Genomic DNA, 12,255 nt, shown 5'->3' with positions numbered 1-12,255 from the left:
CTCTCGATAATGAACAGAGGAATACCACTAATTCTCTTGCGCGTTCTATTTCCTTTTCTTTCCCAAAGAAAAGAGGATTACCCTTGAGAACCGCTGACTATACCAATCATTACTTTTGGAACAGCTAATCTTTTTTTAACGAGTGTTACCTAGTTTACGCTCTCACTGGCATCTCCATTTTATATATTTTGCCTGACCGGCTTCCATTTTAAGACAGTTTTATCAGTTTTATCTACGATGCTGTGAAAAGAAAAAAAAAAGAAAAACTCTTTCATGCTGACCATCAGTGCTGCTTCTCGGAAATTCTTTCTCCGCAAGCTGTTTTGTTGGTAGTGTTTATTTAATTATTTACTGGTTCATTTTTTTACTTATATAGGGTCCTGAAGGGCATTACATAGGGGGCCGGGAAGCAAAGAATAATCATTTGATCAGTAATAAGTAGAATAATTCATAACCAAGCACACATGACAATTTATACCAGGATATTAGTCTACAAGAAAAAATCACTTGAGCAGTCATGCAATGCATAAGCGCATTCAAAAAGTTATACAAACATGTAAGCTTACTAAAAAAGAAAGAAAAGAAAAACAACGAGGAAGAAAAAGAAATACTAGTGGAAAGAGTAAGCTCTGTCTTTGAAATGAAACCGAACGAAGACAAAAATAATGATTGGTTTAACACTTATTTCCTCAAAGATCATTGCGACTTTGCAAATAGGTCAGCAATGCCTTTTGGATAGACGATGACTCCATTCAACTCCAAAGACGACGCGACACCTAAGCATTTCTTTTAAGTTATGAATGCGAAAGCATTAATGTCCAATTGAACGGCGCTGGTCGATCCTTCGAGTTTTGTGCTGCGAGTAATGTACATAAGGGGTACGTGAGGTCCGAACCAGCAAGCAGCAGCAGCTTGCGGTTCCGACGCTGCATGGCCACCGACGCGGCGATGCCCTCTCCCCATCACGCAACACCTGGCGCGCTAGTGCTTTGCAGGTGTTTCCTTCTGCCCGCTCTGCTCCGTCGAGGCGCGCTTGTCACGTGGAGTGGCGGCCTATGGCAATGCGAGTTTAGGTGTCATTTCGCTACTACAGAGGAGATCATCATCATCAGCCTTTATTTAGGTTCACTGCAGGACGAAGGCCTCTCCCTGCTATCTCCAATTACCTCTGTCTTGCGATAAATGATTCCAACTTGCGCCTGCAAATTTCCTAACTTCATCGCCCCACCTTGTTTTCTGCCGTCCTTGACTGCGCTTCCCTTCTCTTGGTATCTATTCTCTAACCCTAATGATTCACCTGGTTATCCGTCCAACGCACTGCATGGCCTGCCCAGCTCTATTTTTTTCTCTTAATGTCAATTAGAATATCGGCTATCCGCGTTTGCACTCTGATCCACACCACTCTCTTCCTGTGTCTTAACGCTGGGCCTAACATTTTTCGTTCGATCACTCTTCATGCGGTCCTTAACTTGTTCTCGAGCTTCCTTGTTACCCTCCAAGTTTCTGCCCCATATGTTAGCGCCAGTAGAATGCAATCATTGTACACTTTTCTTTTCAACGACAGTGGTAAGCTCTCAGTCGGGATATGGCAATGATTTCCGTATGCACTCCAACCCATTTATATTCTTCTGCAAATTTCCCTCTCATGATCAGGGTTCCGTATGAGTAATTGACCTAGACAAACATACTCTTTTACACACTCTAGAGGCTCACTGGCGATTCTGAATTCTTGTTTCCTTGCCAGGCTACTGAGCATTATATTAGTCTTCTGCATAATAATCTTCAACCCCACTCTTCCACTTTCTCGGTTAGGGTCTTCAATCATTTGTTGTATTAAAGCAAGGTTGCTCAATTTGCTCAATCAAGGTTGCTGAAATATTCGCTATTGATCCTCGCTCCTAAGCCTTCCCAGTCTAAGAGCTTAAATTCTTCTAAGCATGCAGTGAATAGCATTGTAGAGATTATGTCTCCTGGCCTGACCCCTTTGTTAATAGGTAACTTTCTACTTTTCTTGTGGAGAACCAAGGTAGCTGTGGAATCTGTAGATATTTGACCAGATATTCAGGTAGGCCTCCTGTACTTCTTGTTTACGCAATGCCTGTACTACTGCTGGTATCTCTACTGAATAAAATGCTTTTTTATAATATATGAAACCAATACAAAGAGGTTGATTGTACTCCGCCGATTTCTCGATGACCTGATTGATGACATGGATCTGATTCATCGTACAATGTCCCTTCATGAAACCAGCCTGTTCTCTTGGCTGAATGAAGTCAAGTGTTTCCCTGATTCTATTGAAAATTATCTTGGTGAATATTTTATACAATACTGAAAGCAAGCTAATGGGTCTATTATTCTTCGATTCTTCCACGTCTCACTTCTTATGGATTAGTATAATGTTGGAGTTCTTCCAGCTATCTGGTACACATGAAGTCATGAGGCACTGCGTATAAAGGGCCATAAGCTTTTCAAGCATGATATCCCCTCCACCTTTGATTAAATCGACTGCTATTCCTTCTTTTCTAGCATCTTTTCGCCAGGTCATGTCTTGCAAGGCCCTTCTAACTTCATCGCTAGTTATAGAAGGAGCCTCTGTATCCTCTTTATCACTACTTCGAATGAATGTAGCTTGGCTGCACTGGGCACTGTACTGGTCGGTATAGAATTCTTGCGCTGTTTTTACAACATTATCGAAATTGCTGATCATACTACCCTGCTTATCTTTCAGTGAATACGTCTTGCGTTGTCCTATGCCTAGTATGGCAGAGGGCATACGCTGGCTGTGTCGCTCAATTGGCCATTTGACGTTTTCACATAAAAATGTTATATAAAATAATTTAGTGGGGTACGTGCCAGAGCTACGATAAGAATATGCGGCGATCCATAGTGGGTGATTCCTAATTAATTTAGGCACCCTGGGGTTGTCTAATGGGTTCGTCAATCTGCGCGGATTATGCTATGTCCTGCTTAATTCCCGCCCTATCACGATGGAGAAATGCAACGAAGAAAGCAAGCGCCGACGCCAGCGGGACCCAGTAAATTTGAAGTATCGCGCGTTTCCGGGACATGAAGGAGTTTTGCACTGACGTTCCACTCCTACGTACCCACGTGAATGTACTCGGTGTATGTGTGCAGAAAGAAAAGTCACAGGCCTGCGTGGCACACGCAGCACAGTCACAGCGTAAGCTGGTGGAGCGGCTCAAGAGTAGCTCCAATTTCGGCACCACGCACAACAGGGTCTTCGCGGCAAAGTCTCTTCGCCTCGTTTTGACGAGAACGATCTGAACTGTCCGCCCGGTGTCGACGGCGAGCTGCGGCTTGTAATGCTCTCTGCACAGCAGTCTGCGGAGCCCGATGATGCCTGGTTGTAGCCGCGCACGTAGCTCTCCAATTACCTTCTTCGGCATCGGTTCGTACCTTGCGAGGAGATGCCATAAGGTGTACCGAAGAGGTATCCAGAATACGTGGCACACATCTCACATCCCTTGATCCGTGGCATGGTACGTTGCTGATGATCTTGATTGTTCATTGGAATCTTCAAAACGGGCTTGTGACAAATAGTCACCTAGACTGCTTGAGTGAACCAGGTTCAGTTACATGCAGCATGCAATTGCTATATGCAACTTACATATGCCCGAGCTCCACTATACTGGCGGAGGCTCGGGCAGCTCGGGATCGCGTTGATTGCGCGCCTCGTATGAATCGCATCTCGTCGTCTGCGCCGGCACACGCTGCGTTTGCAGGCGCCTTACCTAGATGGCGCCACCATACTGGCGAATGCTCGGGTCGTTTGCGCTTGCGCGCCTGCCTAGGGCGCGTTTACAGGGCATTTTTCCGCTGCGGGATAGTAAGCGCTTGCGTGGCTCAGTGGTAAAGTATCCGAAGCCCGCGCAGCAGCCCTGGGCTTCATCCCGGCGGGGACCGGGTATGTTTTTTTTTTCGCATTTCCGGTGAAAGCGGTTACGGTCACCAGCGGCGGTGGTGGCGGTGGAGGCGGACACCATCGCGAACTGAAACGGTTATTGGAATGAGCCTATAATGGCTTACGCTGTAAAAAATGCATTTGAGAATAATAGGTGCCAGCCAGCACGCACTTTGCCCCTCGTAGTCCTTCAGCCGTTCCTACCAATTCAGTGATTTTAGCCGCCCCAAATAACTTTTTTCTCGCCTCATCCAAGCAACAGCAACAGTACCAGAGCGCCTGAAATAATCTTTGAGGCATGATAATCCCTCGGTTGCGAACGCCCCGGTGCAAACACAAATCGAGCCACACCAATCACTGAACTTACGCACTCTCCGTGCGAGTAGGTTGCCTGGAGCAAAACCTCCCAGAGTGTGCAAACTTGGAGGCCGTTCCCGCGGTAACCTACTTTCGCTCCGATGGCTCGGTCCCACCAAGACCCTCTCCACTTTTGAGCGCTCCTCGCCTCTCGTCAGCCGCTTAGATAAGAAAAGCCTGTCACTGTAGGCAATGCTATTCTCTCTAAAATCAAATAAGAAGGACCTCCTGTAAACTAAGAGAGTGTTTCATTTGTCTGTTGAAAAAAATTCTGCGGCTCTCCACCCACGCTTGTGCTCCCGGTTAAGTAAATTTGACACCTGGTGATTCGATTGAACTCTGAATGAAATGACTTTACGTTATCGCGCCCCTGCGTGCAAAAGTCGCATAATTGGGCTATTTTACGAAACACGTAACGTGTTTTGTTAAGCTGGAAAGTGAAGTTGTAAATTTAAACAGTACTACAAAGTCTGGCGAAAGTAGGTCCCTTCCGAATGGAGCTTGATGCTAACTTCAGCGTGCGTGCCACACACTCTATTCGCAAGACAACCTACGGTGTATTTGCTTGAAGTTATTAATATGTCTAGTTCGAAAGCTAGTGCTTTTGTTTTTGTTCCAATGACCTATTCGCACGCACACACACACACACACACACATACAAACATACAAAAGCGGATGAGTTGCCTTTTCATGCTTTGCGGAATAAGCTAAACTTAACTTTGAGCCAGCAGCTGAACAGTGAACCGTATCACCCTATAGATACATTAAAAATATGCTATTTTCTAATTGCGATGAAAATACAAGGTGGATTCTCACATGTATCCCGCAAATCAAATCCCCCTTTTTTACTGAGATGAAAATTATAGGAGTCTTTGTCGCCGTATGCTAAGGACACCAACACTGTTTTTCACAAATCTTATTCCTAACGAAAATATGACACAATGCCCCAAAAAGTTTACTGACTTAGAGAGAAAAGAACATGAGATGCAAACAATTTCTTTCATTAACACACTTCCATCTTCACGAGTTTTGTGGAACTCATCTGGTAATTGCGTCTTCTTGAGGTTATCTGAGGGAGATGGAGCAATTAATTATGCTGATGATGGGTGACGCCCAGCCTTCTGCTATGTGTCCTTGATTGCGTGCTTTACTTAGGCACAGGAATGTGCGAAATCCCACGTGCTGCGTGCTCTTATTTTCTGTCGACTTAGGACAAGCCTTTCATGGTTACGTAAGATCATTCCTGGAGAACCGCAAAGCCACGTTAAAGCTTGGAGGCCACAAATCAGAAGGCTATTCACTCGGACCCAAAGGCACGCCTCAGGAGGCAGTGCTATCGCCCTTGTTGTTCAACCTAGCCCTCAGGCAACTGTCGGTATCCCTGTCGGGAATCGAAAGAGTTCACCACACGATATACGCCGATGACATCACTATCTGGTGCACCGGTGGCAGCGAAGGGCAAGTGGAATCGAGCCTACAAGAAGCAGTCGACCGTACTGAAACCTTCCTCGATGACACAGGCCTACGATGCTCGACAACTACTACTCTAGAGACCGGTCCGCAAAGGTCCTAAACCGAGGGGTTGAGAGCCCCTGGACGAAGTCGACTTCGAACTACACACCAAAAGCGGGGCGAGCATTCCTAGGGTCGACACCCTAAAGGTGCTGGGAATGTTCATCGAGTCTACCGGAGGTAACATCACGACGCTCAGAAAAATCACAAGCAAGACGGAGTGCATGATTGGATTAATCCATATAATCTCCAACAAGAGGAGCGGTCTAAAGGAGGACAATCTCCTACGGCTATTCCACGCATTCTTAATGAGTCACATAATTTACGTGGCTGCAATGCACAAGTAGGACGCTTCTGAAAGGCACAAGCTGGACACGCTCATCCGTAAAAGCATAAAAAAAGTGATAGGAGTACCAATAAACCCCAGCACGGACCGCCTTCTTCAACTAGGTGTACATAATGCACTCAACGAAATCATCGAGGCTCAGGAAACGGCTCAAGTCTCACAACTGTCCAGCACCCATGCGGGGAGGGAGATTCTCGCGGTCTTAGGAATCGGCTCCACTGTAGCGATGGAACGAACATGTGAAATGTCAGATTACCTACGGGACAACATTATGGTTGCTCCTTTTCCCAAAAACGTGCATCCACAACGCAATGCAAGCAGGCGCAAAGCTAGGGCTGTGGAATTATTGCTCCGGAGATAAAAGCCTCGCCTCACACGGTCGCTTTCGTTGACGCGGCCCAGTACGGGCACACATCGGACTTCGTCGCAACGGTAGTCAATCACGACGGACACGTCACTTGTGCGGCCTCCATCAGAGACAGCACCTCGGCTAGGGCAGAGCAGGCTGCGATCGCTCTTGCACTTCTCGACGATGAGAGCTGAAATATTTACTGACTCGAGGGCGGTAGGTTCAGGCATTTGCCTCTGGTACCATCGCAGAGGAAGCTAATCGAATTCTCAAAGGCAAAGTCATCCAGCCACATACAATCACCGTGGTTCCCGGCACATCTCGAACCCCAACTCGACTGCCTCCCCAACCTCAATGACATCGCACACGTCCAAGCGCGCGAACTAACCCTCCGTGCTGACGCCACTGCGAGTCTAGGCTCCGTCGATTCTAGGCCCGTCGAGTTCCGTGACAATCTCTCCACCTTCAACGAGGTTGCCAAACACTACTACCTTGGTAGGAGACTATACCCTCCCCCACACGGCACACTAACCAGACCTCAAGCTGTCACACTACGCATGATTCAGACGGGATCATATTCCAACCTGAATTTATTTCACTACATCAATCCAGACTGCTTTAGTCCAGACTGCCCTAGCTGCGCAAAACGTAGTACTTTACACCACATGCTCTGGGGATGCCCCTCGTTACAGAGGGGCCCGCATCGATGCACTGCAGATGAGTGGAGCTCTGATCTTCGGAGCTCCGACCAGTCACGCCAATTTGGGCTGTCCAGAGAGCCCACGATGCGGCGCTAGAACTCGGTTTCCCCGTCCCGACGTGGGTGCGGCCCGCGGCTTTGTCGCCTCCCTGAGAGGGGGCAACGGAGCTTCTCAGGACCTTCATTAAAGTTCTTTGTCTGTATGTCTGTCTGCCAACAGCACACGCTGACCTACACACATGTCTTGCGTTCCATTATGTTCAAAGGAAAGCAAGGTTAGTTCCGGCCAGTATCCACCCCCCTGTTTAGACTTTTCGGTGAACGGCACCTTCCCTGAATGTATCGCGAGGTTTTGAGTACAAAAACGGAGTGCCGTTGCAGTTGTTACAAACCACAAGTTAAAAGAGTACAACTATAGCATGTCATTAGGTGGCGTGGATTATAGGAGCCGAATATAAATCTCGTGTACTCAAGGTCCTCAAATCGAATGCCTTTCCTAGTCACTGTATTTCCACGTCTGGAGTGGCGCCTGAATCTGGCGCGAAAATCCGTTGTAAGCCAGTGGGGTTATACTAGTACAGGGGCAACCATACCAGGAAAGCTTCAATTAGCATCAAAACAACACTTTGTCCCAAGAAGTGCAATTGTTCTCTTGACACTGTAATAGGCCACAAATTGATTCACCAGAATATCAGATGTGGAGGCGAACACTGTCCGCGGTTGATTCGAGAACACTGATGATTTATTACGGGACTGTCCTCAATTTTATACGCATAGACAAACGGTCTTTATCGCATCAGCACAACTGGACAGTCTTTATCTAAATACAAGAGACTGAAACACCAGCGTATACATGCTGTGAATTTTCGAAACATTTCTTATCCATAAGTTAGATAAATAAATCGCGATTCATCAGCGTAAAAGGTTTTGAGGGTACTTACTATTTTTCTTCAAGAACGACTTGCTTGTGTGATCGCCTTTTGCAGTGTGAATTTTTTTAATGCGTTAGCAGTAGGAGTGATAAAGTACAAAAACTAACCACTCACTCCCCTACCGGAAAATGGAGGTAAGCGAAGCTTGTCCTGAGTGCACCTAAACTAACAATGAAGCGACGGCTGCGACGGAGAGAACGACGTCACTGACGGTATGCCCGCTGTCCGCCGTTGTCGCTTGCGTTCGATGTTCCGAGTTTGCTCGATCGGCGGCGTGGTTAGCAGCATTCACTCGTCATTGCCACTTGCGATTCATCGAAATTAAATTGCTTCAAAATTAAATCTCTCCGTTGCGTAAGACAATGAATGGCTCATACCCTCTTAAGCAATGGCTCATACCCCCGTAAACGCGGCCTTCCAATTACAACGACAGAAGAGAAGTGAAATTCTACGCTGGGAGGATTAGCGGCAACGCAGCCAGCTGTGGAAGCAAACGACGACGACGAACGCGGGAGCAGTGGCACAAGCGCGTGCCGAGCACGAGCACGAGCACGAGCGCAATCCGAGGGGCGCCAACGAGCCAGCTGCGGAAGAAGACGACGATGATCGAGCCAATGCAGTTGATGACAGTTTGTTTGCGTACACGGACGTCACCGAAAAAAAAATTAAATTATGGGGGTTTACGTGCCAAAACCACGATCTAGTTATGAGTCACGCCGTAGTGGGGGACTCCGGAAATTTGGACCACCTGGGGTTCCTTAACGTGCACCTAAATATAAGTACACGGGTGTTTTCGCATTTCGCCCCCATCGAAATGTGGCCGCCGTGGGATTCAATCCCGCGACCTCGTGCTCAGCAGCCCAACACCATATCCACTGAGGAACCACGGCGGGTGGACGTCACCGAAATCTGTGCCTTCGCATGCAGAGAGTATATGTGTGAAGTGTGACAAGCCGGCCAAATGGTAGAGGTAGAATTGGGATGGGAGAGCTTACAAGAAAAAAAAAACATCAAATTAAGGGGTTTTACGCGCCAAAACCACGATCTCATTATGAGGTTGACTAACGTTGCACTCTGGGCTTGTTGGTAGAACATGATGGAGGCAAAAGGCGTAGCGCATCAGACGTGGTTGTTGTCTGTGTTCTTCCCCTTGTGTCCTGTGTCTGATGCGCTACGCCTTTTGCCTCCATCTGATTATGAGGCACGCTGTAGTGGAGGACTCCGGAAATTTGGAATACCTGGGGTTCTTTAACGTGCACCTAAATCTAAGTACACGGGTGTTTTCGCAATTCGCCCCCATCGAAATGCGGCTGCCGTGGCTGGGATTCCATCCCACGACCTCGGGCTTAGAAAATATTATATATATATATATATATATATATATATATATATATATATATAATTACGGCTTATGAAGTCTGCGAGCACGGAAGGACAGGAAAGCATAGGTGTAATTCGCTGAGCAATGACAGTGGTTTTCTGCTAAGCACCACCGTCAGTTGCACTTGGCTCCTCGAAGAGGCAGGGCGTGTGCCGAGTGAGCGCCTGGGCGAGGTCGCGCAAGCGTTGCGCTTTCGAAACGTTCGCTTGCATTCTCGTGATTGGCTGGCGCCGCGCTTTCGTCAGCGGTCATCGGCACAGCGACGCGGGAGCGCAAATCAAAGACCGGCTACCTTGCCCGGCGGTCGCATAAGCATCTTATCCGCAATCAGAAGATGGGCAAGATCACGCAAGCATTTTGGCGGTCTCCTATATGAGGGGTGAGGTGGCCCCTCCGGGACCTCAAAGAGGCGCGACGTAATGCCTAACACTATTCTTGCATCTAACGCTAAATCACCGCTTCATTTTTTCAGACTCACGTGGCTAGAGAACCACCTCTTCCGTTCAGTCATCTTCCCATTCGCTCCTCTCCCTGCTACTGTGTGCGCGTACCCAATCGGACGCCTTTTGCAGATGATGTCCCTACCTTGCTCTCTCGATATTCTATCCATAATACCCTCTGTCCATGGATCCTGGGTCTCAAAGCTCTATTCAACAATGAAACAGCCACTTGCCTGGGAAACACCTCAGTGCCTTGCTGGAGCAGCGAGCCGAGGATGAACCAGAGGCTGTCGACGAGCGTGAATCGATTTTGCAGGGTCTGCACCCGCCTGGGGGCTTTTGTATAAGCGGCGCAGGAGGAGTAGCGTCTCGCCGTGGCCACCGACCTCGAAGAGCTGGCGGGCACCCACTCGGCCGCGCTGAGCCTCGACGCGAACGCCAACGCCAGCGATGAGGCCAGCGCTGCCGTAGCTGCGCAGAGCCAAAGCTCGCCAGTCCAGGGCCGAAGGAACGCAGGCCGATCGTGGAATTCACGGTCAATGTTGCGGTACAGAACACCGAGATCGTTCTGCGAAGAGTACCGGAATAAGGCAAGGAGGGGAAGGTACAGTCATAATCTGTATAACCAGGAACACCGTAGCCCATGCCACTTGATGCACACAGAGCCCCATGGCGAGCGCGTGGTGGACTCTCGTAGTGTCTACGTTTAACTCATGACCTGGACGTAGACGAGCGAGCACGATTGGGGAGCGAATCCGCTGAAACTGTTGAACGTATAAACTCAAACAATTCTCTGGTCGCTCACCCGAATGTTCTGCCTGTAAAGGGCAGCCGAGCGGAATGGGTTACTATGCTCACGCTCATAAATATTATGTGTGTAAGAGAGAAAGACGTGTCGAAGAAAGATGCGCTATTTCTGCCTTCCTGCATAAGCAAAACACAGACTGTAGCTAACGGCCATATTCACGAATACGCCTCATTTGCACGGTTCAAGGAAGTACCGTCCTTCCGAGTGAAATAACAATGGCACTTCGGCAACACTCCCAAACAACTGATTAACTGTAATTTAGGGTGAGGTATTTCGCACACTAAAAGTCACGTGAGGATTGCTGGTTACACGAGGAAGGCTTTGCACAATGCTTTTTTTTATTTATGAAAGCAGTAGAACCACCAACAGTCCCACGGAACACCAGATACCAAATAGGAGCGCAATACTAACCTGCAGAAAGGGCGTGGTGAAATCGATGTAGTCTAGGCGTTCTCGAGTAATAGTGATGTCTCCGATAGCCTAGGTCGGCCTCCTAGAGGCAACAAATGGATAAAAACAAAAAGGTATGAAGATGTTGCACTGATACAATTTGCGTATATTTAAATTGTATTAACTTATGCGCCATTCTCTTTAACCATTTGCCCTTATCTGCTCCATTTTGGTAACTGAGCATGCGCGAATCCCAGCGTAGATATTGAAATAAGTAGGCCAATGCATAGTCGCCAGATAAACTGTCATGACTAAAATTTAAAAGCTCAGTTACTTCCGCACAAAAATGCGCAACTGAAGGTTCTCATGCAAGGAAGTGGACAGGCGACAGTAGCCTGCAACGGAGCTCATTAGCTCATCATATCGCACGCGTTGAGTATCATTCTATAGAACTGGCTAATATCATTGCTTTTTTTACTATTTAGAGGGAGAGAGAGAAATATGCTGGGTCTACTACTTCAGATTATGTGTTGGAAATGGCAAGAGGAGGCGAACAATACAGTAGAAGACAAATTAAAAAAAAATAAGACAGAACTAGGAATCAAACATTGTGGCCGAAACCGTCGAATATCATTGTCAAAATCAGTGATAGCTTTCTTGTGTAACCTGCTGCACATACACATGACATGCATAAATCACAAACCTTATTCTCACAAACCATCCCAAACCATCATACTCACAAACCATCAGAATACACACCAAGCGGCCATACTGCTGCCAACAACAATGCTGAGTGACACCACGGACAGTATATCTTGTAATCACAGCCCCTCAGTAACACCGTAGAAGCAGCCCACTATTCCCAACATTCTGGCTGCAACTTCGCTGTAATGGCTAATCATCAAGCAGCCGCACTCAACGCGGAAATGTATGTTGCGGATGGGGCGCTTGCAGCCGGTGTGCGCCTTCCTCACTTTCCCCCTTCCCTTCAGCGTGACTGTCACCCACGAGCGCGCCATCAAATCCGGTGTCCTTGCTCTCCTTCTCCTCCGCACCGGCGCTTCCTCTCTCCGACCTTTATTCTACTCCCAGTTGTTGCTTTGCGAGATCGGCCGTTG

At 47.7% G+C, this 12,255-nt stretch overlaps 1 protein-coding gene across 1 annotated transcript in view; it reads right to left on the bottom strand.

Annotated features, from left to right (window-relative positions):
• Positions 1-12,255, bottom strand: part of LOC119462257 (probable glutamate receptor) — a 177,625-nt gene that overhangs the window by 48,998 nt on the left and 116,372 nt on the right. The window contains exons 3-5 of the mRNA XM_049672907.1: positions 11,159-11,227; positions 10,322-10,507; positions 10,173-10,258 (exon numbers count right to left, since the gene is read on the bottom strand). Of these exons, the coding sequence (XP_049528864.1) occupies positions 10,173-10,258; positions 10,322-10,507; positions 11,159-11,227 (341 nt within the window). The remainder of the gene's footprint in view (positions 1-10,172; positions 10,259-10,321; positions 10,508-11,158; positions 11,228-12,255) is intronic.

This window comes from Dermacentor silvarum, chromosome 8 (genome assembly GCF_013339745.2).
Source record: "Dermacentor silvarum isolate Dsil-2018 chromosome 8, BIME_Dsil_1.4, whole genome shotgun sequence".
NCBI lineage: Eukaryota > Metazoa > Arthropoda > Arachnida > Ixodida > Ixodidae > Dermacentor > Dermacentor silvarum.
Note: the sequence above shows the minus strand (reverse complement) of the source record. Positions and strands in the feature narration are given on the sequence as shown.